Below are 27,376 nucleotides of genomic sequence, written 5' to 3'. Positions count from 1 at the left end.
TAATATTTGTGGGAAAAAAAGACCTTCTTTCAAATACTAATTAAACCACATGGCTATTTGCATTTATTAACATAAGTAATGGTTACTATGCTACTTTCTCCACTGAGGAAAGAAAATTAAATGTCATATACTATGTCATTTATCCAGATAAGGTAATCATGCAAATATTCGTTTGTTGGCTTAACTGTGTTTGTAACCCCCCTACCCCCCCCCCCCCCCCCCCCCCGGGAAAGAACTTGGTCTATTTGCTCCCGTTTGGTTTATTTAGTACACCATTGAACACATGATGGTATATCTGCTTGATAAGAAAAAAAGTAGTTGATCTTTAACAAAATTTAAAGCCCTGTGTACCCTACACACTTTCAAGGGTATTGTTCTTGAAATGAAAATGAAAAAATCAAACTGAATAGCCTTTATGTTGTTGAAACCTGAGAGTAGAAGTGGCTGAGTACTTTATTAAAAGACATCTGTACATGGCAGACAACTCTCAATCCACAAAAAAAGCTGTGTGCTGTCAACTCACAACAGGAGAATGTTTGCAGATTAAAAGGGATTTTAGATTGTGACAAAGGTGGTGTGGGTTTTAATATCTGTTTTTAAATCATTCTTTCGCTTTTCAGTAGAACTATGTACATTGCTCCAAGTCAAAATGTTCATTTTCTGGTTATTAACTTGCCCTAATACCAAAATGATGATGTGGCAGGTGTTGAAAAACTGGATCTAATTTCATGAAATTGGACATTGATCCGACTGCCTTTGTAGAAGAGATATCTTCTGCCTTATCTACACCTTTTGTAAAAGTTTTATTTAAATGTTTCTCAAATTTAAACCATGTTTTAAAAATCATTACAGGTTTTTTTTTTTGTATCTCATACTACGTGTTTAAAATAAAAATAAAAAAAAACGTACAACGTTTGGAATATTTCACGTAGCTCTAGCTAGTTAATGCTTAAAAAGGTTAATTCAAAATTTACAGAGCAAATGTACAAAGGCCGTATGATTTTGAGAATAATTATACTGAGTGTATGTTACACAATACATTGCTAAAAAAAAAAACCCTTCTGCTTTTATTGCTTGAATTAATGCAAACTTCCAGTGTTCAAAGTTGGCATAATACAGCAGAAAACCTAGACGAGTCCTTATATCTGTTCATTCCAAGCTATAATTTTGTCAGTTTGCAGATGTAATCTTAATACTTCACACACGGATACGAAGTGACAGTTTACCAGGGCAGTTTGTGTTTTGCTTCACCAGCGATGACTGACAACCACAGATTACAACCACAAAGCATTAACTGAAAAAAGTTTTACTATTTTTTGCATGCAGTAAATTACAGATAGTAAACCTTTCCAACTGAAAACAAACTTGTTTTAAAACCTTTCATTTTGAACATGGGCATTGTTGAAGTTTTATTTCGCATTGAATGATATAATACGGTTTTAGATTTAATCTAAAGACAGTTTCAGCCTCCCCAATGTTGAGAACCTATGCACTTACAAAGTCTCTTAGTATTGAATAACTGATTCCTGTTATCTTACAGGCTCCACAATTACATTTAAGGCAACTATCGACACTAGGTGATCATTCTACGTCGAAGAATAAATGCTTTGAGATGCCTCTTTAGCCTCCATCAGTAAAGTTTAATCTGATAGGTAGGATAGCTTTGGGTTTTTTTTGGCCAGTATCATTTTGTTCTTTTAGTATAAGTGGTACAGACATGTATTTTGCTCATTTGAAAATAAATTGCTTTTCTATTTGGACAGTATAAACCCATTTTCTAGTTGGATTACTTGCCAACATCCCACCACCATTTTCTGTCTATACTTTTTTAAGTCAAGTCAACCCCTTTATGCCCCTCAGTTCCCAAATATATGGATAAGGACAAATCGGTAGAGACACAAAAGTTCCAGACACTATTGTTGAATGAAACATATGGTATAAAGAAGGGTGTCTCAAGACGAAAGTTTGTACATCCAATTCAACTGATTGCTCTTAATGGTAACCATTAAAAATTAAAGCAAGTTACCAATACATTAGGGATATGTATGAGGACTTGGCCAGCTTGTACTTGCACGTTAAATGTTTTATTTTATCTTTTCTCCAAAGAATAGAAGACGGTGTCCAGTAACACAGGAATGGGAAGCAATTGCATTTGTCCTCCATGTAGCCTGAAAAACAGCTTTACAGCCTCACAGCTGTTGTACTGCTCGCAACTAATAGAATGTAAATGACCACCCATATAAAGGTACAGTAGTATTTAACAAAATTCTTTGTATGTTTTCTACGTCCTATGTATGTTGGTATGTGTGTAAAAGAGATCAGCTCAATATCAAATTAAAGCTTTAAAACTGTGTGCTTTTTTTTTTAATTGTGCAATTTGTAATATATGTACTCAGGGGCAACTACTTTGCTCATTGCTCTCAAGGTAGCTGTTCTTTTAGTTTGTCCTTTAAATATTTTGGGTAAATTGCAGATTTTCATACCTATGTAAAAATTCTCCCCTGGTCTCTACATTTGTTAAAGGATACCTAGATGTGTGGCCAAATTCATTTTTTGTCTTTTAGGTTACCATTTTCATCAAGTAAAAACAAAAAAATTGAATGCATCCACTAAATATTTGTGCTGGTAAGTTGTAGTATATAATATAACTTTTTCATTTTGGGGCAGTTGGGCAGTTGTTAACCTTGCTACTAGTAGCCCATCTTCAAATCTCTATTTTCACTGCAGAAATATGTAGTAGCAAGAATATATAAAATGTGCCCACTAAAAACATTTACATTTAGAGTTAGAGCATTGCATATTATGTAAAGATTGTGTAGAGCAATTTTTCTATATTAGTTACCTAAACAATGCAGTAAGTGTGGAAGTATTACAGGCTTAAGAACAAATATAATAGTGCATAATACATTTACCTAATGGTTCAGATGCATACCAGAGGCTTTACAGAACAATGCTATTAAATCTATCAAACCCTTATCAGCCCTTAAGTAATTTGGAATCTATTTACAATTTTGCTTCAGCTACTTTTCTACTTAAAACTTCCTTCTCCTTTATCTGCCTAGAAAATGTGGTTTCCATAGTTTCTGTGTCATGCTGAGACTTGATCTGTAGAGCTGCTATTAAGCTGCTGATAACAGTGTTTCTGTCGCAATTTATGAGAAATGTCTGTTGAAGACACAGAGAATTGTACACGTTATATTTTCCCAGCTGGAGAGATCTGTGAATGGAAAGGAAAAACATGAATACACATGCTCTGAAGGTTACAAAAGGTAACCGCCTGATTTTGTTGAGTGGTTGATTGTACAAATAGTGGAATATGGTCTGGTAAATTGGAAACACTGCACCAAATTAACACATAATAAAGAATATCACCCTTGTACAGTTTTCTAGTTTATGGTATATATTTTACTGGCTTAAGTCACCAAGGGATGTCTTTTTTTTTTGTATGGGATTTGCTATATAGACTGTTTGAGATCCTTTTAAGGCTTATACTTTATCAATTCAGTTACAAATCTCTCCAATATGGCAACTTCATTTGATAGTAAACCCTTTTGGGCATTCCCCATTTAATAGTCAAGTCAATGCTGAATGCTCTTCCACAATAACTGACTGTTTACCAATTTCATGCCCAAATATTTAAATTTTAGGTTCTAATTTAAATGTATCACCCACAAAAAAAACAATATAAATCAAGAACCCAACAACCTAATATTGCTTACATTTTTATAAAATTTAAGAAACAATACAAAAGATAATTTTGAATAACAATAGCATTTGGAAACAAACTTCCCAACCTACAACAGACTAATGGTTTACCATTTGAAGTTTTGTTAATCAAATTAAGCACAGATCAGGAAATGTGTAATGTTCAGCTTATAACTAAACATATATAGCAAAAAGCATTGAGGACCAAAAATAGTACAGGATACTACTCACCGATGCACAACGTCAAACAACTGAATCACAGTAATGACAGTATTAAACCAAGGCAACTAACATTCTTTTAGTGTTACAACCAGAACCCCAAGTTTTAAAATGTCTAATAATCCCAGCCATCCAAAAATCTCTAGGCATTGATTTTGTGCATTGGCCACCATCAGCACAAAAATGAACACTGTGGAGATCTGTCCCGCTGCTGCTTATTTACTGCAATAGCAGGAATTAAAAATATGTATGTATTTTCATTTTTGTTATGATGGCTTTATGCTAAGGGATAAGGAACCCAAATAAATGACTACTATTCTAACAGAGTTCCTTTTATTTTTATTTGAACTTGTTTTGACTTTATGTCTTCCATTTGCTAGAATTACATGGAAAAAAACCTCAAGATCTCTGCAGGCAATTGAGCTTGTTGATGTCATAAACTTCCACATTTCAGGGTCAGCATGGCACATTGCAGAATCATCTATTTAACAAGCACACATTTTACAGGAAACCAAGGATTAGCTTTCCTGCACAGCCTTACAGGAAAGCTCTTACAAACAGGGAAAAAGGAGAATGTTACTTATCCATAGAAATCAAAACACACTAACCTGTGGCAGGCAGCCAGCAAAACTATTTCAGGTCTGTTATCCCATCTGGTTGGTTTGTAAGTCATTGGAATATGCATGTTAATATCTACTTAAGAAACAAATACTCCCTGGGACTCATAAAAGTCTTGGGGTGCTGTTTATTATGACTGTATAGCTTGTGATCCATAAAGAACAGTGTTCCAGCACTTGTGGAGAGTTAGCCAAAGTACCTCTGCAAATGAACAAGAAAAGAAGCCCTGACAATTCCCATGGCAGAAAGCCAAGAAAGTCTCACGGATCAAGCAACAAGTATTATATTTTCATCATTCTGTTAACAAACCCAACCTCATTCTCAAATCCTGTGGTCTTGGTATATTGTAATTGAGTGCAGACTGTTCATTCAAACATGTGAAAAAAGTAAACACGAGTCTAGCATAATTTTGGCAAGATTTCCATGCTACAAAGTAATGTCAACAGATGCTTAAAACTCTATTACACTGGCTTTAGGTCTGGATTTCAGGTTAGAATTATCCAATAGTTTACTCTGAGTGTTCACAAAAATAGGTCTTATAACTCGAGTCCGGCATCCGTTTTTGAGCACCTTTCTTCCTCAGCCACACGTAACCCCCATTTTTTTTTAAATTTGTTTTACTTTTTTTTTTCTCTTCTAGGTACTTCTGAAATATCAGATCTTTTTACCTACTTTACTACTACACCCATTCTTTTCTTGAATTCTGACCAATGGCTGCATCTTAAATATTTTTAACTACATATCCGCTCTTGACTACACAACACTGTTTTTTTTACAAAGACAGTTGACTATAATATAACAAAATTATTAGCAATATTTTATTTACTTTTAACAAATTAGTGCACAGTAGAGTTTAGGGTCGCAGTAGCCAGGATGGCACACCAAAACTTTCCCAAAGGCAAAAGGTGTATGCTTTAATTTCACACTAGTGAAACAATATTTTAGCTTCATATGCACATGAAAAGTATAAGACGTCTTCATTTTAGAGAGGTTCTGCTGTAGGGAGCAGGGAAAACAGTCAAACTACAATACAAAAGTGACAAAGCCTACTGAAAATGTTCTTCCAATGAATCCACACTAGAACTTGAAATATAGTGTTTAGTATATTAATATCAACATAAAAGATTCTGTTTTTTGGTAAAAAAAAAAAACAATAATTAGGTTTAGGAATTCCATACACATGGCAATGCCAACGTGGATAATGATAAATGACAACCTTTCTTCCTGCTCATGTTTTGGAGAACATGTCCAAGATCCAAATTTAACCCCAAACATTACACTTATTTGTATTTTTGTTTAGCTTTGAGGGACAGCTGCTAGGAGGCCACTACGGACATAGACATACACATTTCCCAACAACCTCTCACTACAAAGTGTGGGTACAGGCTCTTGGGAGTCAAAGCAGCAGCATTTTTTGTGCTGGAAAAGTAGTCCAGCAGGCAGGGTTTACACTGTTAATTGGTATTTGAGCAGAGAAAAAGTGATGTATAGACAGCCCAAAAGGAGAGCAAGGAGCTCACCTAAATACTTGCAGATGAACAAATATTCTTCCGCACTTGCTTTATTTTATGGGTAAAACTTGGGAATGTATGCATGCATTGCAGAGATGTTCAAGCATATCTCAGATCAACAGGATTCAGTACGTCTGCTGATGCCCTTAATGGAATCTGTAAGCCCTAAAAATCTTTAGATCCCTAAAAAGCCTTTACCCAATTTAAAGTTTCAGCTGGTATGAGGAGAATCTAAATAAAATTTAGGCAATGATAATAACTAAATCAAAAAATGACTTCATTACATTTGAAAGATACATAACTGATCATGATGGCCTGAAGTCATAAATATATTACTGGCTATAAGCTACACAAAACAATGGTTGCTTAACTAGTGCTCATGTTTTGCACTCCTTAAAACCACATCATACCAGCTCTGCAACTTCAATAAAAAACATAAGTTTGGAACCAGCAGGATAAGTTTTGTTATTCTACCCTTTTGACCCCAGATAATGTGACACTGTCCCGGATGGTTGCAAAATTGACGTAAAAACAAAGTTGACTTTTTTTTCTTCATGTTCTCCCTTCTCTAACTACAATAACAGTAACAGGTTGTGCTGAGAGAAAAGACTGTCAGCTTGTGGATGTGAGAAGTGTGTGGCATGCTGACAGCTTGTTCAGCACACAAAAGCTGCAAAGTGAAAAATGGCTGCCTGCTGAACAGTTTTCAAACGCACAAATTATCAGACATGCTATAATTCAATCTGAGCCAGGGAACAGCTCAAACCATTGGTTGGATAACTGCAGTCATTCTGCGTTTTATTATTTTGCTTTTAACAGGTAAAAAAAAGCAGCACACACACAATGCTTTCAAGCTTTTCTAAAGGAAGCATTAAACAATAAGCTGAGAATTTTACTATAGTACAAATTCTTTAAAAAGAAACAAGGTCTTTCCATATATCCAGTAATTTCAATTGTCATGAATGTTTTAATAACAACAGTATAACAGTTCAATAAAGGCTACAAGGCTTAAGGTAACAATAAAACAAAACTATATACATTTAAAAAAGCTAAAATACTAAAAGCATTTTAAAACCCTTACTACTTCCAAAGAAAAAAAAAGGCATGTATCAGAAAACATTAATAGTCAATCCTCCATTCAAGTTGTTCTTGACCAAAAGGCAAAAGTGAATGATTTGCATGCCTTGTCTATCCTAAAATAAAATAATACCCTCCCATTGTGTGTTACTTCCCCCACCTCCTAGATTGTAAGCTCTTCTCTCCTCCTCCTGTGTCACTGTCGGTATTCGTCTAACATTTGCAACCCCTATTTAATGTACAGCGATGCGTAATATGTTGGCGCTATATAAATCCTGTTTATTAATAATAATATTAATAATAATAATAACCCTTATTTGGGCTTTGTAATAGTAGTAAGACATAAAGACTCTGATACACTGCACATTAGTGCAGAGAAGGGCCCACCATACCATAACACACACACGCTCACCCATATATAAACCTCAAAATATTATAGACAAGGTTATCTATATGGTCTCTCCTAAATGTGAATGGATATTCCCCAACTGGATGTTGAATACCCTACCACTACATTTCATCCCAACATATAATACCTAAATGCTGATTATGCTAGGTCATAAATACAGATGTGGAGACATTCATGTTGGTCTTAGATTTCACATTTTATTTTTACTAGCCCAATGAAAAAATTGGCTTTAAAGGTTGATGCCTTCTAAACACAGGTTAACACATATACTGTGTACACTGGATCTTTGAACTTTTGAAGGAAGAGTTGCCCTTCAATTTCACCTAGATTTCTTTTTTTCTGGTAAGAAAACCTAACTATGCAATGCAAACATGCATACTTTTTTAGCTTTCATCCAAGATTTAAGTGCCTCTCATAATGATCTTTGAATATATGGATGATTAATGACTATGAATCCATGTTCTTAAATGTCAAGACATGAACTGTAAATGTTAAAACATCTTAAGTGGTGGTGATTACTACCTTCAAAAACAGACTTTATTTTATGAGATCAGTTCGTAATAAAATACTAACTTTTTCAGGCTTTAAATATCAAATGCTTTTATTAGATGTGTATCCATTTTATAAATTTTTTACATTTAAATTTAAAAAAACCTACCGACATCATTCTGAAAATGGGCTTTTGTTAATTAACAGAGCAAGCAGCAGAATAAAAATCATCTTATAGCCCTCAGAGTTGTTAAAAAAAACAACACAAGATTGGTTCTGATTGGTTGTTGCACATGATTTGCTCACTTATTTTATTAAAACCTAAACATCTTGAATTATCAGGGTTGTGCTTAAAGTACATCAGTGCTCTCAAATAAATTTGGTCAGATAGATTTGCCATTTACTTACAGAAGAGGTTTTAATCGCTCCATATATTTTACCGCAAAACACTACCCTGCATGAGCCATATGTGTATTACAGATGGTAGAAAACAACATAACAAATCAATTCTGGAGTTAGAATAAAGGAAAAAATCTAGGAGTCAAAGCCTCCTAGCTTCTATTGATTTTATAATATAACATTTCAAAATAATGTACTCACAGTCTAAGTACTCAATACCCTCTTAATGGTTTTCATGTGTAATTTCATAAGCATTAAATCTCAGTCATTAGTTACAACAACAGAGTACTTTACAGTATAGGGAAAATGGACACAAAACAAGGTCAAATAAAAGAAGGACTAATGCACTGAAAAATATATTACTTTAAAGTAAGCTACATCTAGATTTCTTTTTTATGTTGTTGTTATTGCAGTAACCAACCAAACATTAGGTAACAAGACAGGCTTCATCCTAATCTGCTGTTTAAGAATACCCTATATCTCTCCCTTTATTTACTGAGCATAAAAAGCTTCCAGGAAAAGAAATACGCTGCCTGCAATGAGATCAACCATTGCCTTTTTCAACTACTGTAACTGCTGTTCAATGAATTATAAAGGGTCAACTTTATATATAAATATATATATGAGAATGTTTTACTTGCGTGTAGGTATATCAAGTGCCATCCTGGCTTAAAGTTAATCCACCAGATCTGGGACTATTTTGGATTTAAAATTACAATTAAATTTACAATTCACTCAAAATAAATGTTCAATCTTTAATGTTTATTTTCTTAGCAGTAAGTGGGTAGCTCAAAATATGGCTGCAGTTTTTGATAGACAAAGCACACAATATCTCTCTCTTAGTATATGTATATGTATATATATATATATATACATATACACTAACTGATACACTAACTGTGAGTAAATATATATCTCTCTATATATATATAATCTTTATTATATAAATGTGTATGTAATATATAAATGTGTATATAATATCTTACACTCTTACACATATACACAAAGAAAACACATATGTATTACACTAATGTATCCTATGTTACCATAGTGTAGACATTTGTCTTTGAAAAATAAACTAATGTAACTCCAAACATATGCTTCACTCTCTCTCCCTCGAGGGAAATGAGAAACACAGCAGTATGTGACAAGTTGAGTAACAGGTCTCATTTAATTGGAAGCACCTCCAGAGTATTAGGTTCCCAAGCCTATGTCTAACAAGAGCAAGAACTGGATTTAGTGGAGGTCAGAGAACCCTCAAAGTAAAGGGTTTTTTATTCTGAATCACAGTTCCTGGAGCTGAACAAAATTGTGTGTTCCCAGTAACAGTAAACAGGCAATTGAAGCACAGCTCAGAGCTATCATGTGGTTCAGGATCCCCTTGGCCCAAATACAGACACATTTTAATTAGCAGTAAACAACTCATTTACATAACTTCAAACAGTGCAATTGGTTTTGCACAGATGAAGTGGAATAGGCACAACAGCAGTTAACATCTATGCTGATCAGAGCTCATATAACCAATTCAGTGCTCAAAGGTTTGCAGAAAAAAAGAAATAAAACAGACGGGATTTCTAATAATAGGACTACTCTCAAATTGCATTGTGTTTGATTTTAGATTGGATAGAAAATCAATGAGCTAAAACCCCCATCAACATGGACCAGGATAAGAATATTAAAGGATAATGATCATAGCATTAAAAACCAGCTGGACAGAGCCAATTCCAGAAAATCTGACTACACGTATTTCTTCAATGCCATGTGTGCCCCAAATGTTACAGCGCAAATGTTATGGAAATTCTTCTATGCATCTGTGAGCAATTTTAAACAATATTTTCTTGTGCCAATGATATTTTAAAATGAAGCACATCAAAAAGGAAGGAAACCCAAAACATCCTTGACAATTTTATATATGAGCTCAAGAATTTACATTATTCCACGTTAGACACTTTCTTTTCACTCCAGAGCAGCACAAATGTCTCATTTTTTGAAACGAAAGCCCTGAAGGGCAATAGCAAGTCACTTGAATTACAGAGACATCTAAACCAACTAGCTACAGTCTGACACAGCAACAACTTATTTGTCATTTAACAACCAGTTCTACTTAGATCCCTATAATCATTCTGTGCAGTAAAAAAGCTGAGAGCATTTAAATAGATTGTGGTGGGCTGGAAGTGATTGAATCTTTCTCCTCATGTGGTAAACACAGCACAGAAGGAGCTTGAAAATGGTGTCATTGATCTCTGTCGACTAGAAGGATAGCCATTAGAGGAAGTACATTACAAAAAAAGATCATTTTCCACCATCATATGTTTTTTGCAACATTTGAAATTATTGTGCATTTAATAAGGACATCAGTGTTTCCTATTCAAACCATAAAACATAGGCACATTAATTAGCAATTCCCTAAAACTAAATTAGATTAGGTAAATTTGATACTTTATAATTAATTACTGTCAGCCTTCTGCCCCCTCTATCATTACTGAGGCTTTTGTTAAACCATGTAATACACTCCTTAAGAGGCTAAAAATGGTAACTAAAAAACACTTTTATTAGCTCAATAGCCACCTAATTATTGATCTCATCCGCATATACTTTTTAAATTGTCATCTCCTTTCTCCATTGACCTACTAAAGTCCACATATATATATTAGTGGGCTTTTTTGGAGGTGTACTACTGCCCTAAAAAATTATATAATTGGGCACTTCATAACTAGATCAAAAAGGATCAAGGGCTTTATGGATTTCTGAGAAGTAAAAAGTTATGACATCCCATTGCAATTATCCAGAATGGGAAGCAAACTGAAATCTTATAATTAGTGATGTGATAGTGATGTGAATTATATATCAGAATAAAAACATGTGTCGTGGAGGTTAAGGTAGTATGCTTCACAGACGCCTAAATGGCTCAAAAATAATCCTTACCACTGGGTTAAGCGCCCCTGCTCCAAATTAGTAAAAGTACCCAGAATAATTCTGGCTTGATCCTAGTGCTAAGTGAAGTGCTCTAATTGCAGCAACATGGGAATTCTTCTGCTGCCTCAGATGTTTTAGCATTATTCCATCGCAGACTACAAAGCACAAGAGTATTTGCTGCTGGCACATCTGTAAATAGAAATGGTCCAGCACACAAGAAGCACTCTTTAATTTATTGAAGGTCAGAAGTTTAGTTTATTCAACTGGAACAACTCCTCCAAAAGCTAACCTGCTTTTTCTTCTCTATAGTAAACAATTGCTTATCTCAGCACTGTCTAGCAAGCAGAAAGGTTAAATCTACAGTTTTAATAATGTCTGTGCCATAGCAGCAAACCAAATGCACATTTTATAATACAGGTGAATGAAAATAGCAGAATATACGTCGGAAACCCTCAAAATCAGTAATATTTCAATAATACGGAACATAAAAAAGAAATAAGGATCCTTTATATAAATCATTTGTAACCATGCTTCAAAACAAATAAGCATACCCCCCACTCTGCCATGCCTTATAAAATGCAGCAGGAAAAGTAACTCGCTTGACAGGACCCATCATGTCTCATTGTGCAATCATTGCTGCTATCTTGGGTCCTTTTGACCTATGTAATAAATGTCATTCACTTGCCTTCAAGCCTGTTATCAACAAAAGGGACTCCAGGAGAACCTCCTAATGTGCTCATACATATTACCATACCTTGTATACTACAAAAGTTCATGAATGTATTAAATACATGAAGGTTATATACTGCAAAAGCCATATATTGTAAGTAGATCAACAAGAATACCTTCATATCTGTACCCACCCAGAAACTAAACATGCTTATCTAAACCAGTCAAAAAACTCATAATGGTAATTACATAAAATAAAAACCTATAGCCGCCAGTCAAGGAGAGACAAAACCGCTCCTGTTGATTAAAACTGAGCACATTAAATTCCTCTGACAGGTAATTAATAATACATAGGTGTTCTAATATTACAAGATTAAATATCAAACAAAAAAGCAAATAAAATAATGCTCAACACAGAAAAAAAGACTTCTAATCCTTTCAGTTCTAAATTCCAGTTTATCACCATTTCTTTACCATCACAACATATGAAATATCTACACCATTAATGCACTGCTATCCAGACATACAAAAAGCCAGCTGTTGATTAAAAAAAACATCATCAATTGAAGAACGAAAATAAATATTTAAAATATTTTCTGGTTTTACAAAATGTAAAATTATTGCCTTAATGCACATAGATAAAATGTAATTTATAAAACAGACTTTCAACAGATTTGAAAGGCAGAGCAAATAAAACCATCAGGAAAATTTTAAATGTTATTGTAGAAAAAAAATTAAATAATGTATTAACTTTTTGCAATCATGGGAGATAATTAAAACACATACCTTCTTCAGTTTCATGCCAGACAATCCCTTCCAAGTTGACACTGGTTCCCGGTTCACAAGGCCCAAGGCAGTCAGGTTCTGTTACTATTCCTACATCACATGTATTTACACCAACCGATCGAGTCCGTACTAAGAGCTGCTCCACTGGTGCAGCAATGGTTGAAGATGGTGAAAAGTAAGATGGCAGAATCTGAGGTGAGATGCTGCTGGAAACTGGAGGTGGAGGGGCAGGCACTGTAAACAGGGGATCAACCTGACAAAATAAAATATATTTTTTCAGTATAAAATTTTTATTGTAAAGCTAATACAATATAAATACCCAAGCTTGGTGAGCAGATAAATTAGTTCATTGAGGTTTACACTTGATTTGACGAGTTAAACGTTTGATAGAAAAACAGGATGTTTTACCTATTGCAATCAAATAACATTTCAATCTCAGCTGCCATGCTCAAAGAAAAGATTTTATGACTAGGGCAAAACACTTTTAAAATATATATATATATATATATATATATATATATATACTAACACATTCAAGGTTCCTTGTTAGTGCTTTATCATCTGGCAAATAGTAAAAGAATACAATGCTTTTTATATTCAAATATTATAAGAAATAAACAAAAATCCTTTATTCTATGTACAGAATTTTAAACATGCATTGAATTGACAGACGTGATGAACTAGTGTGGTGCACAAAAGTTTAATGATGCATATAAAATTTGTAAACCCTCATCCGATTAATAAATGCTACATATAAAAATAAATGATGAGGGAAAAAAATATATGATGATATGCATCATGAAAACAAAAGCAAATTATTTAAAAGTCATAATGATCGTTATCCAACCTAGCTAAATTCCAGATTCAATCTTATGCTCCACCCTTCCTGCAAATCCTGAACCACCACTGGGCATTCCAATGGACAGATATTTTACAAGAAAAAAGTGTTTTGATGTATTCAGTCATCAATGTAAAGCCTTTGGGTTCATACCCAAATATATAGTTGGGTATGAACCATCCTAAAGGATCTAATTATTATGCTTTAGAGCCAATTTAATGATCACACTTTCCTCGATATAGTTCTGTAAAATTCTAGGTTATGGTTTTTAGCACATTTTGCCGTGGAATTGCCTAAAATAACCTTATCTATTGCTATATATTGGCATGGTTGAGTAACAACCACCCCTCTCATCACAAATGTCCTCCCAGGGCCTTGAGTAGAGTAAAGAAAAAGGGTGCGCTTGGACCTGATCTGTCAGATTACATGGGCTCATGTTATTTAGATTGCTTATTCATATTTAAGCAATAAGATAGTGGACATAAGAATAGGAAAATAAATGTGGTTAGTACAATCTCTGCTTAACCTATTTATTTATATTGTTGGCAAGGTTTTAGGTGCATTAGTCTTTTATATACCACTAGATGTTAAACCCAGGCAATTAAGTAGGCCAGAAATGTGGTGGCGGTTGCCAACAGTGTGAGATCTTAAATGGGGATATTTCTCTTACTAAAAATGACATCTCCATTGGTAATTGCTAGAACTTATTTGTAAAATGATTGATTGAGGGAATTAATATGACTGCCATTGACAGAGTGATAAAGAAAAGAGTTTCCCCCACTGTGAGGATAAATTGACAACTGCTTCCCTGGAGTTTAATGCTGCTTCAACAATATTAGAACACAATTAAAATACATTGAATGTGATAAAGATTTCTCAATGTACTGCCTAAGTTTAGGACAACAGGATCATGAAAGATCCTTTCGAAGACAATTATTGCACTTGTGTACATAGCCTTATTCATGAAGTGCTACATTCTAAAGCTACGTACACACTTCCAATTATTATCGTTGGAAAACGAACGACGAACGTTCATGCACGATATATACGAACGATCGTATAGCACCGATCCTGCACATAGAGTTAACGACACGATCGTTCGTAGATATTGTACACACAATAGATACGATCGTTTCAGCGATAGAGGAACTATGTGCACGACAGGAAAGTGGACGGACGTTCGTTCATTACGCATGCTCTGACCATGGACGATCAACGAACGACCGTACACACGAACGATGTTCAACGATCGTCGTCCAATCCGATCCGTCGGTCCGGTCGTTCGTTTCCAGCGACTTTCCTCGTTCGTCGGCGTCGTTGGTTACTTTTTTACGAACGATTTTTTGCCCAATCGATCGTTCGTCGTTCAATTGGAACGATAAAAATTGGAAGTGTGTACGCACCTTTACAGTGTACCTGTATTTAGATTAAAGTGGGGCTAATCATGTATCCTATTAGAACATATTAAAAGCTAACTGAAAGTCATGGTCTTTGCTTCACTCAATGACCATTTGCATTATAGGACGACCAAAAAAAATTGTTTTACTTTAGGCCTGTGTAGCTGGGTCTCATGGTAGAGGTCCTGCAAAAACACTTCTTCACTTTGATGGGGGCTTGAGAGAAAGGTAAGATGGCAGCACTTTAACAGTTTTCTTGAGGTTTACTAATAAAAAGCCAAACTTATTGTTGGTACATGTTTATGACAAATGTGTTTACTGGTTGCATTTTTCAGTAACCATTAAATGTATATGGGTAACCAAACAACTTTATTCTAGGTTATTAAAGTCTAAATGCAGAAGGAATTGTATACGTAACCTTGGAAAAACATTTGTAGACTGTATGTAAATTTACTATGTTTTCCCACTAGTAAATTCACCACTCTATTATTCCTGGTGACCACTATTTCAGAGTTGTCACGACAAGGGAAAAGCTTCCAATGGGGACATCTGTCTAAGGAGGGTTCATATCACTTCATGTTGTGTGTCTAATACAGAAAGGGAATTCTCCTCAGGAGGACATGGACCCCAAAATAAAACCCAATACAAATTTTAACCCTTCCCTGCTCCATAAAAAAATATATATATATATTTTAGCTATACATATACACCAAGTCCTAAAAATAAGTCCTAAAAATACAAAAAGTAATGTGTGCTTTTTTGTTTGATGCTTTATTCAGCAAAGGTTCACACTCAACTATTGCTATGCTAGAAAAAGAAAAACAATAAAATGCTAAAATATAAAAACACACATCAAAAAACATGAAAGATCAGGTAATTAAATGGCAGAAACATTACAAGCCAATGAAAGAATTATGGTTTAAAAAGGCATGTGGAACAAACTGTTTCTAAGCCACATATTTGTCAAGGGATATGCTAATTTATTTTATTTTACAAGCTGCTAGAAGAAAAACGTAGAACAAATCATGCTGGTTTCCAGAAGAGGATAAAAATGGAAGTGATCCAAGGTGAAGGCATTATGAACTGCCTTGGCAATTATTCTTCTCTTCATATATGTTTATATTCTTTCATGTATTAAAAGAAAAAGATACACAGTAAAATGCATACAACTACAGTTTATCAAGTATGATTTATAAGCAACACTGATTTAGCTGTAGGATAACACTGCTGTCTAATTATGAGTAGTCAGAATACAGCTACGTGAACACATCAATTATGGGCGACTGCCAAAAGCCCTTGAGATCTGGGAGATTAGCATCCAATCCTCTGTTTTACAAGCTTGCATCATACAGAATATTAATAAGAGGAGGGATGAGCTGATGACTTGCCATTACATTCCAGCCGCTGAACCAAGGCATTCTTTCCTGTTTTCAGCTACAGTGGGTCCAGAAAAGGACTGGCATGGCTTGTTTAGTGGGAATCTGCCAATACTGCTGAAACAGCTTTTACAGGCAGGGGGAAAAATATAAAAAGGTTTGCACACTTGGCCACAAAACCAAGATACACAATACTGACTGAGCATAATGAGTCCAGCTGCTTTAAAGATCTTCTTTACTCATCATTTGTATGCAAACTGGCTACATAAATCAGCAACCCTGTTAACTTTGAAATGAACCACCATGTAAATTTGTGTCTCGGGTTGTCACTACCTCTACTCCTAAAGCATGTCCTAAACCAGAAGGTCTGAAACAGGATCATTCCCTAGTCAAAGTAAATGTACTGGAAGGAGCATAGTAGATATACAATACTATTCATGTAAGAATTTACATAAGGGGAGCTACAGTTAATATTAAATAATATTCAGGTTTTCCAACATAATGATAATAGAATGACAAGGTGTCTATCTGTAAAGAGCAGGACCCAATTCTTGCCCAGGAGCCAGGACCCAAAGTTTAAACCACCTTGTAAAGTACTTGTGCACCTTGTTTCTCCACATTAAATAGATCAAGCAGTAAAATAATCTTAAGTTATATTGAAAAAAAAATCAAAATAAAATAAAGTGTCGTACAAAGCTATGGGCTTTCAGTGGTACAAAAAGAGATAGCAGTTGGGCAGTTAAGGAACATTGCCTGAACCTGAATGCTTTATTGTGCCAACAACCCCCAACCACCACCACTGAACAACTTCTGCTTGCTTTTTTTGTTCCCTTTAAATGTTAGTGCACATTCCTATTCTTTAAGTGTGTACTGTCAGAATGGTGTTACAACATTATGTTGGCTAAAGGATGCTAGAACACCTAGTAGCTTAAATGATGAACAGAGAAGCAAGCACATTAAATCATCAGTGGAATTAATAAACATTTCTACAAAATGCAGATATATTGATCACTGTGAATATGTATATATGGCTCCCTTTTATATAGCAGTATTGTCCAGACAGTCCTGGAAAAGGATTGTTCTGAAGTCCTAATTTATGTGATTGGAGAAGGGACTTTGGAGATTATAAGAGTTGCTGGTACACACTGTCAGGGCTGTTTCCCAGAGGAAAGCCAGAGGAACCTGGGCAGGTTTTCAAAACACTGTTGGGAGGTCCCTTTAAACACAAAGTTATCAGTTATGGTGTCTCTGGGAACATTAGGCAATACAAAAAAGTTCTTTAGCTGGGAAAGAATACATAGAAGAACAGTATGAACAGGTCACTTTATGTTATACTGTGTGGGTAATATGCATGCTAATCCATTAAACATTCAAAGCTAAAATAAATACCAAACTAAGCAAAACAAAATACCATAACTTGGCTTGGTTAACTTTAGCCATGCCTTTCTGGACACACATGGTTTCTGTACATTGAGAGGCTATTGTGTTTTTTCAAATTCAAAGGCATTCCTTTTTCTCACTTTTTTGTTGTAATTCAGACAGTGAAACAAAAGCGGCAAGCCACCCTGCCAAAAAAAGTGAAGTGCAGTTGCTGGGAGTAGGCCAGCTTATCTGGTTCCAGGCAGACAGCATAAACAAATCAACACATTTCCCTGCCCCCAACATCTTTGTTATTTTAGGAGACACAGAAAGCTTAGAAGTAGTGTCCTCACATTTCATTAACGTGTCTCTCTAGTGCAAGGAGGGAGCAAAACTACAACAGTGACAAAATCTATAGCCAGACATTCATTTCCTGTACCTCAGAGCTTTATTCTTAACGCCTTTGTCTGCAGCAGTTGGCTACCAACTAGGTCTTAATCTGTAAACAAATGATTTGCTCTACAATTAAACTATTCAGTTCTTTTCTTTCTCCTCTTCTTGGAGGTAGTTGGCAGCTCTCCAATCCAAAGGCTCATAGGTTTTTCTATTATTTAGTACTCATGATGGTTAAAAGGCAATAAGCTCATTCTGAGTTTATAAAACTGTAAGCCGTCAACAAAAGCATTTAATGCTTCTGAGAAGCACTGTGGCTTCTGCTTGCAGAATTAATAATGTAAAAAAATGTACTTGCTCTTTTGAAGTGCCTGGAGTCACTCTGTCAATTATAGCAAATAGCAAAATAGGCAAAATCTACTTAAATTGAAAAAAGTCCATTACATTTCATTACTGGCCAAAAGACATTAGGTAACCTAACTGTAGAGGTGGGATGACGCCAACCAGACAACCAATGCCAACCAATTTTGAATGACACATATACCATGCAGAATATTTATAAGACACTAAATCTGCACAAATGTACTCTTGATGCACCTCACCAACCACATAGAAAAGTATAAGTTTACACCTTACCTAAATACAACTTTGCATGTGTACCCACCACAAACATTGAAGGATAGCCAAAAAATTAGGTGTTTTTTTTTTTAGGTGTAAAGCTACTGCACATCCTGCTTGCAAATAAACTCAGAGACAGCTGTCAGAAAACAATCAAAGTAATTTCAGGCACCTGTACCTGGTGGAGAAGCTATAAATGTGAGTACATGGCTTGGGTAAGTATTCCTGTACATACTATGGAATAGGCAGCCACACTACTCTACTAGCATCTTGTCTTGGGAAAAACAAATCAATCAGTCAAAGTTTTCTGAGTTGTCACTTGATGCCCAAAAAGTGTCAGTGCTTACAGGCTTAACATACATGTCTCCCCAGGAGCTTCGTTTTCCTCCCACATTCCAAAACCAAGCAGTTAGGTCAATCAGCTACCCCCCAAAATTGGCTTTAGACTGTGTTAATGACATATGACTATGGTAGGGACATTAGATTGTGAGCCCCTCTGAGGGACAGCTAGTGACATGACTATGGACTTTGTAAAGCACTACATAATGTTGACATTATATAAATACAAGTTAATACATTTTTCAATTAGGAGAAGATTTACCAAATTTATTTGATATAAACAGCTGACTTTATCCAAATGATCATCAATAACCAAAACTAAACATATTTTGGATTGTTGTTGCCCTTTGTTAAAAGCATATCATTCTCAAAAACAGACCATCTGCATAAAGCATTGTAACATTTTTAGGATCACCTCCTAGGAATCATATGATATATTTTGTGTTTTTTGAATTTTTGTTATAACATGGTGGCCAATTGTGAGTCCTTTGGGGGAAAAGCACTATACAAATGTTGCCAATATAGCTATCATTAAAGCAAAAATGACCAATCTAATGCCAATTGTAGTTAAAATTTGTATAAAATAAATAAAATAGTTTAAGATGAAGCTAAGTTATTAGTTCTTTTCACAAAAATATTTTTAATTCCAACAAAAATACAGTGTGACCATATTACAAGCAGTGCCTAATATTTTTCCTTAGCATTAAATATAACATTTTCTGGTGCTTTTGAACTGATGATCTTTATCACATCTTTTAGGTAGCAGGTAATACATTTTAAGAACATTTATAGTGAGGTATTATGAAGGACCCGACACTTTCATCCAAGGCTGATAACCTGCGTTATCTCTAGATTTTATGTATTTAGAAGGATAAAACCTACCTGACGTGAGATAACCACAATAAACACATTGCAGTGACATTTGCACAGGAGTGCTACACTCAGCAGTCAGCCTGCATAAATAGCTGTTAGATGTGACCTTAAGTAAATCTGTTAGATTTATCAGGTAAGGGTGAATTCATGAGGAACAGACAGACACGAAGTGTCAAAGAAGTGAGAAGTGCTGAGAATTCTCAGACCTCTGGGAATCTCTTGCCAGCAAGACACCATCTCCTATTTCACTGTTCTACAGTATTGACCAGAGTGTTAGCATTGCGTAAATGAAGAATACTGACCTCAAAGTGTGACAGTTAGCCATAAATACTCTAATGGATAAAATCACAAAACTATTAATTAAACATGCAAAGACTTTTGACATGCTGAACAAGGGAATATCATTTTACAGTAACCATATCCCAGCCATCTTTTTGCAAAGTACACAACCTTGTAATGAAAAAAGAAAAACTATATTTACCAGTATTATTCTTCCTTAGCTTAGCCAATTTTTGCAATTCCTATTTAGACTATATTTTGCCATTTCTGTAAAACTTTTTTTCATAATCTATTTTTGAGGAATCCTATTCCAAATAAGCTTTGTGCCCCACTTCATTAACATATAGTGTTATATACATGCATAGTAAAACGAAATGTGCAAGCAACTGTTGAAACAGGTAGAATTGTTTTTCCTTTGCAGAGAATAGCCACAGTTAGCAAAACATAGTTTAGGTTTTAAAGCACTGGGAATTAAAATTATTAATTAAAAAAAAAAAAAAAAAAAGTATAACTGAAGTTCCATTCCAGAGATAATTTTAAAGCCTCCTTTACACAATGTGTTTAGCAGCAGTAAAAATTCTGTTTAACCTCAAGTATTTGACCTTGGATAGATTACAATTGCTTCTAAAGCTACGTACACACTTCCAATTATTATCGTTGGCCGGTCGTTCGTTTCCAACGAGTTTCCTCGTTCGTCGGCGTCGTTGGTTACTTTTTTACGAACTATTTTTTGCCCAATCGATCGTTCGTCGTTCGATTGGAACGATAAAAATTGGAAGTGTGTACGCACCTTAAGACCACACTGCTGTTTACCTCCTTATCCAGCTGTGTTCCCTCTGGGGATATTTACCCAAACAACAGAAATATGTACATAACTTTTAGAGCTTGAAGACTCTGGTTCCTAACCTATCTTAGGTGCTGAAATAAAAATTGGCTGTTGGCTCAAAAAACATAGGCTATACTGCAAGTCTTCATTTGGAACCAATAGTCGGCTATAGCCATAATTCATATTAGTTCATAATTTGGCCCATTTCCATGCAGACCTATTGATAACAATTTGTTGGGCAACCAATGGCAATGGGTTGTGAAGAAAAAATAAAGATGTTGGTAAATGTAGCCAGAGCAAGACCACATCAAGGTGTCACATTTACTGATATCTCAATTACGTCACACAGGAAATATTTTTGAATACCTTTGTCCCCATGGAGCACACAATGCAATTTAAGGTGCTCTAAAACTGCAATTACCTGCCTGATGAAGCGTACTGTATATACCAGTAGGGTACTAATAAAAAAACAAAAACTTTTTCTCTTCAATATGAATTTAAATAGTTTAGCATTACACTTACTTCAATATAAATTAGGCTGACACTCTGCTAGTACCAGTTAGGTCACCGTCTCTAAAGGTCGGACATGTGAAGCATGCACTCCAAAGATTATGTTCCTTGACTGTATATGCCCATAATATTCAGCTCTGGCAGACTATCAAAGCAATAAATCAAAATGATACTTGCTCCTATCTGCTAAGAATCCTTTAGATTTATGCATGCTACACAGTGATCTGTACTTGAATTATGCATTGATGATACAGTTTAATCAAGTTAGTGATAGGAAGGCTTTGTCAGCATAGTCATTGAAATTCTTGTCACCATTTGAAAAACAAATATAACAGAAAGGATGAAGGCCACGGAAGTCACTTCAACGCAGCTAGTGACTTTAACACTGTAGTCTCCAAACTAAATAAAACAAATATTGCAAAGGTTTTTTTTTGAGCACCATAAAAATAACAGCAGTTAGAATGTGGAAATTTCAGTCACATTTGAAACTAATTGGAAGCAGATTAGGTTTCTGCCTCGGGGGATTGTTGTCAAACTAGGAGCTGGAGCAAATGAAGAAAGAGGTGAAAGTATTGTGAAGAGCTGACAGATTTACAGTGCTTAAGGCAATAAACGGGTACTAGATGAAAATGAATATGCTTTACTGTAATGCATGCAGTTCTGTCAGTCACATCTGAGCAATAACAGCATATGACCTGGAAACAATGTCTTGTATCTTATGGAAAAAAGAGAGCAGGGCTCAAGTAAAGACTCTGTCCCTCATGATAAGCAAAAAGAATGGTAACACAATACTATGCAAACATAGTACAAGACAGAGAAAAAAAGAAAAAAAATCTAATGGAAGTTATTTTTTTTCCATAATCATGTTACTTATGAATTATATTGATTATTTGTGTAAACAATATTGATGTCTACGGGGGACTGAGCAATAGAATAACCGTTGACAATGGATATTAGAATCATTGGGAAATCATCATCATGCCTCACTGCCTTCTGGGATGGATGGCCCCTAGAGCCTACAAAAATACATCACTACAATGGGCTGGAATGTATTCTTGTGGAATTTATTAGCAAATTTACTTTGGGGGGTGAAGTATTTCAAAACAGTGAACCTTTCAATTTCAAAATTAAAGGCTTTCTTGGAAGTGAGGTGTATCTATAGCCAATATACTGGGGTAGTGGTCCAATGGGAAACAAACGCTTTACTTGCTGAATGGGGAGATCTCAATCTTGGCAAACATGACAGAAGATATATTTTTGAAGTGGTTTGCATATTTAAACATTGATTGATACCAATCTGGTAGTGTAGAGAAAGCTTGGAGGTTCATCATGAGCACTTCTGAGTGCCAGAAGTGTTTATTTTCAAAGATTTGTACAGCTGAACATTTTGATAATGACATACAGGTTTCTCATCCTGTTTCATTATTGTTAACAACTATGACCATGTATAGAGAATATGGGATGTAAAACACAGATTTTTAGAATATTGACCTGTATATCATAATTTAAACCTAAAAAAAAAATTATACAGCCACCCCAAACAAAAAAATAAAGTAAAAAATGAAATGTGTGACTTTTTCTAAGGAATAAAAAAACACAATTTCTACTTTTAACATGAGGAAAGTATCACCATGAAATGTAATAAAATACTTTCAAGAGTTCATTACCTGGTCTTTACCATAATTACAACATACTTTAAAATGTTAAAATTTGGATGTTAGAAAAATGATAGAGACCAGATCCTGAATGAATGACTATACTCCTTAAAATATGTTTATATATGTACTGCATGCATATATACATTACACACACATACAGTATGCACAGCAGTTCATACAAATGCCCTCCCGCACACCCTCCTAATAAATGTAATACAGATTTTTACATATTTACTTAGGCAAAGCTAGAACCTGAGAAGCATACCCTAGTAAAAATATAACTGAGAATATTCTATAATAAAAATCTACTATGGCCAAAAACGTGTATCTCTTGCAAAGCAGCAACAGCTTTAAATGCTTATTTTATTTACATCACTGATCGCAATGGCACGGAAACGAATCCCAGGCAGAACACACAACAACAAGAAAAGTGCTGCTATGCTGCAGTTATAAGCCTATAATAAAGCCCAGATTTGATAGCATTATCCATGTAGTGCGGTGAACCACACACAAACAGCTCTGTATGAAGAATGAGAACCAAAAGACCAAACCTTTCCAATTCAAACATCATTATTGCTTTTTAACTTCAGCCGTCCAAAATTAGTCAGCCAGAGAGGTAAAAAGGAAATCCAAAAATAATTTGGTCTGGCTGGATATTTTGTAAAATGAGACTAAGGGTTGCTAAATTCAACAGGCCATAGGACACACCACTTAGTTAACTCTTTTTTATGTGTTTATAATTTGCCCTATAAAAAGTGATTGCAGACATGCAAGAGCTTACAGTTCCTGTACACTTAATTCCTTCCTTCAATTCACTGAAATATTAACAATCTAAGCTAATGTCATATTATTTAGAGGAAATTCTGTTTTCAAAGACTGATATTCTAATGCAAGCCTATCCTTTACTGAGAGTGTAAATATTACATCTGTATTCTAAGTTTAGGTTTAAAGAGAAATTGCTTTCAAAGGATTTTGAAATGATTTTCTTTGATCAGGAGCTATTTGATAGTTGAAAGGGTATTCTTCTGAGAGAGACCTGGAGAGCATTATGAAAGGTTAAAATGTGCAGAATTTATATACTGTATGATATTCATTAAAGCCGGTTTCAATGTGTTCAGTAAAGGGCTCTTCCTCCATCGACCATTGTTTCTCTGCTTATGTATATTTAATTTATTTTTGACGTGTATTCCATTTGGCCAGGAAGTATCTACCAACTGAAAGGTTTTACATTAAAGAGTTAGGTTTAAAACACCATCAAGGTTTAAGGCTTTGAAACATTATTACCTCTCATGTTCACAGGAAACCAAATTAGGCCAGCCACACATGTGGCCATTCTAATGCTAATCATGACCTGGAAAACTTGATGACAGCTACTGCATTATCTATTATAACTAAATTTCACTGCCTTTTCCAAAAGTGTGTCAACCATCTTACCACTGAAACTCCACAATAGCCACATACACAAACATTGGTTACCACCCATCCATATGTTATATAACTAAATTAGATGTCATTTTTCCCCAACTGGCCTTGAAAATGCAATGAAATACAGTAAGTAAAATATGTATTGTTTTCTAGCAAACTATTTTTGTGGTATATAAAATGTCCAGATTTGACGTGTGAGACTACCTACAGTGGAGTGATGAAATTGTGAACAGAAATAGTGGACCTTTGCAATTTAGTTTACTCCAGACATGGAACAGAAGCCAAACATCTGTGTGTTTTTACTGGTGTCTGAATTCTCACTGGTGTAACATACCTTCACTTTTAGTTTCTGTGACAAGCATGTTAATTAGAAAAAAACCTCTACCATACAGCCATAGCCAAGGTAATTTTGAGAACAAACCTTTATATTCTCATCATCATAGAGATCAATTTATATTTAACACTGATGAGTTTATTTAAAATCAGTTAGCAGACTACTTCATTTTTAGGTGTTAAATCTAGTTTCAGTGCAACGGACAAGCCCATCTCACTATGTTACTGGATTCAAAGTGTAGCATAAGTACTTGTACCTGAATAGAATAATGATTCCACATTCAAATGTAAAACATTCCATTCCAATTACAATGGCTGCTAAGTGAGAACTAAGGTGTTATCAGCCTTTTTCTCTAAATCACTCACAACACAGGACTGTAAATAACTCTGCTGGAGGTAAGAATTTCTGCATAAAAAGCTGGATCTACAAGCCCACACTGGAATGTCTTGGTTTCCTCAATGATCACATAATGACAAAACCATGCACTTCGCTGAGCAGCCAAAAACAAATATAAAGGCTGCTAGAATTTCACAAGTACTCTCAGATTTTGAGTAGGGAAATAAGTGATATAAAAGCCCACATCTCCAGATTGTATGGGTGAACCGAGCAAACAAACTTTTTCCCCAAAACTAATAGAACACTTTAGATCAATCACAATTTTGATAGTGTAAAAGCATTTTTATTTTACATAAGCCTGTCTAATGCATAAGAAGTTAAGTATTATTATTGTTTTCTTTGTAACAATATAACAATTAACAGAACTCACAGTAAATACTCGCATCAATAAAGCTTTCAACAGATATTATTAGGAGCAGGTCTATTGCCAGAATTATCCTGCTTAGATGACTAAAATGTTTTGAGAGCTAGGAAGTAATGTTTAGCCAAGAATCTAAATCTAAACGCAAACCCAGCCAAACTATTTTTCTGTTTTGGATAGAATCAATGAGTTAGAACCCCTGTTAAGTTTTAAGTGCTGCCTTTTGTCTCCTTTAAGTTGATTTCCCTTTACTCCAAAAAAAATCTTGTTTATAGGTTCTAACCCTTCTACACTAAAATATTTTTATTGCCATTTGTGTCCCTTTTGAGTAGATTTTTACCACCTACTGTCACAAATAATGAAGGTAGCAACAAAAAGATGAGACTCTAAAATACCAAATTTTACCCCCCAGGACTCACAACAGAAAACCATCACTTTTGCAGACTTTAGAACATACATTTTTTTTACATATAACTACATTCTTTATACAAAACTCAAAATGTAGTTAGACAACCTAAATCCAACTTAGCCTTGCTTGTGGGCTGCCTTTAAAGAAATAAATCACCATTAGGATATCCCTGTCCCAGAGTTTGGAACTTTCAGTGCCACTTCTTCTGTAAATGGTGTTGGGCTGTGTCCACAGACCTCAGACAAGTAGGAAATTGTATGAACGTAAAGAAGAAAGACCTTTCTACCCACACCCACCTGTTGCATATTCATCAAGGTTTTCTGCATTAGTACACATGATACGTATATTTGTTTACAAAGATGAGAAAAGATGGGAAATGGAGTGAACCTGGGGACCATGATAAAGAACAGACAGGAACTCCAGATTGTATTAGCTTGAATGTACACAGAACACAACTTGTGTATGTTGGACTGATATTTACCAACACATTTGCCTGCTGATGAATTCACCTAAGGTTTCTGGAAAATCAGATCATTTTATCTCATTGGAGGTAAAGATCAAATCGGATTGAAAAATAGGACCTTTGTACTAACTGTTATACTGAATACTGTTTTAATATAAGCATTTCTACATCCGGAATAAGTCTTACACACACACAAACAGTATTACATCTGTTAAAACAAGCAACTACTTCCCTTTTATGCTATGTCAAAGGAGTTTCCCCTTTTGTTATAGCTATGACAAACCCTCCCTGCAGCTTCAACATTAACATGTCTGTTGCCTGTCAGACCACTCAAAGATAATGTCATTTATCTCAGGGTGGCACAAGACCAGCCATTAGCCTCAATAAAAGACCTCAAACAAAGGCCAGATGATGTTTTCCTTTTCAAGGCTTGTATGCTGGCAGGTCACAGTTGTAATGGATAAATGACCAAAATTTAGGTTTGCCTAAAGACCTACTCAACAGGGAAAACATGTAGAGACACATAACATTTTTATTAGGTGATTTGTCACTTACCAGACCACAAACTTAAACATTAATTTGCCCAATGGACATTTGACAGGATGTATACCTCATACTCATTGTCATTTTTTTGAAGAAAAATCATGAAAGGCCATGCTACTCAGAAATCAATTAAACTGAAAATTACCCTAATCAAGGAAATTCTTCCATTGATGTGGTGCAC

General features: G+C 35.0%; 1 protein-coding gene across 5 annotated transcripts in view; it reads right to left on the bottom strand.

Moving 5' to 3' along the window:
* The window catches only part of ZNF608 (zinc finger protein 608), a 63,500-nt gene that overhangs the window by 25,937 nt on the left and 10,187 nt on the right, over window positions 1-27,376 (bottom strand). For all 5 annotated transcript variants that reach the window (XM_072416024.1, XM_072416026.1, XM_072416023.1 and 2 more), the window contains exon 3: window positions 12,799-13,051. In XM_072416024.1, coding sequence (XP_072272125.1) covers window positions 12,799-13,051 — 253 coding nt within the window. The remainder of the gene's footprint in view (window positions 1-12,798; window positions 13,052-27,376) is intronic.

The sequence above is a fragment of the Pyxicephalus adspersus genome, chromosome 6 (assembly GCF_032062135.1).
Source record: "Pyxicephalus adspersus chromosome 6, UCB_Pads_2.0, whole genome shotgun sequence".
NCBI lineage: Eukaryota > Metazoa > Chordata > Amphibia > Anura > Pyxicephalidae > Pyxicephalus > Pyxicephalus adspersus.
The sequence above is the reverse complement of the archived record's forward strand: the minus strand, read 5'-3'. Positions and strand labels throughout refer to the sequence as shown.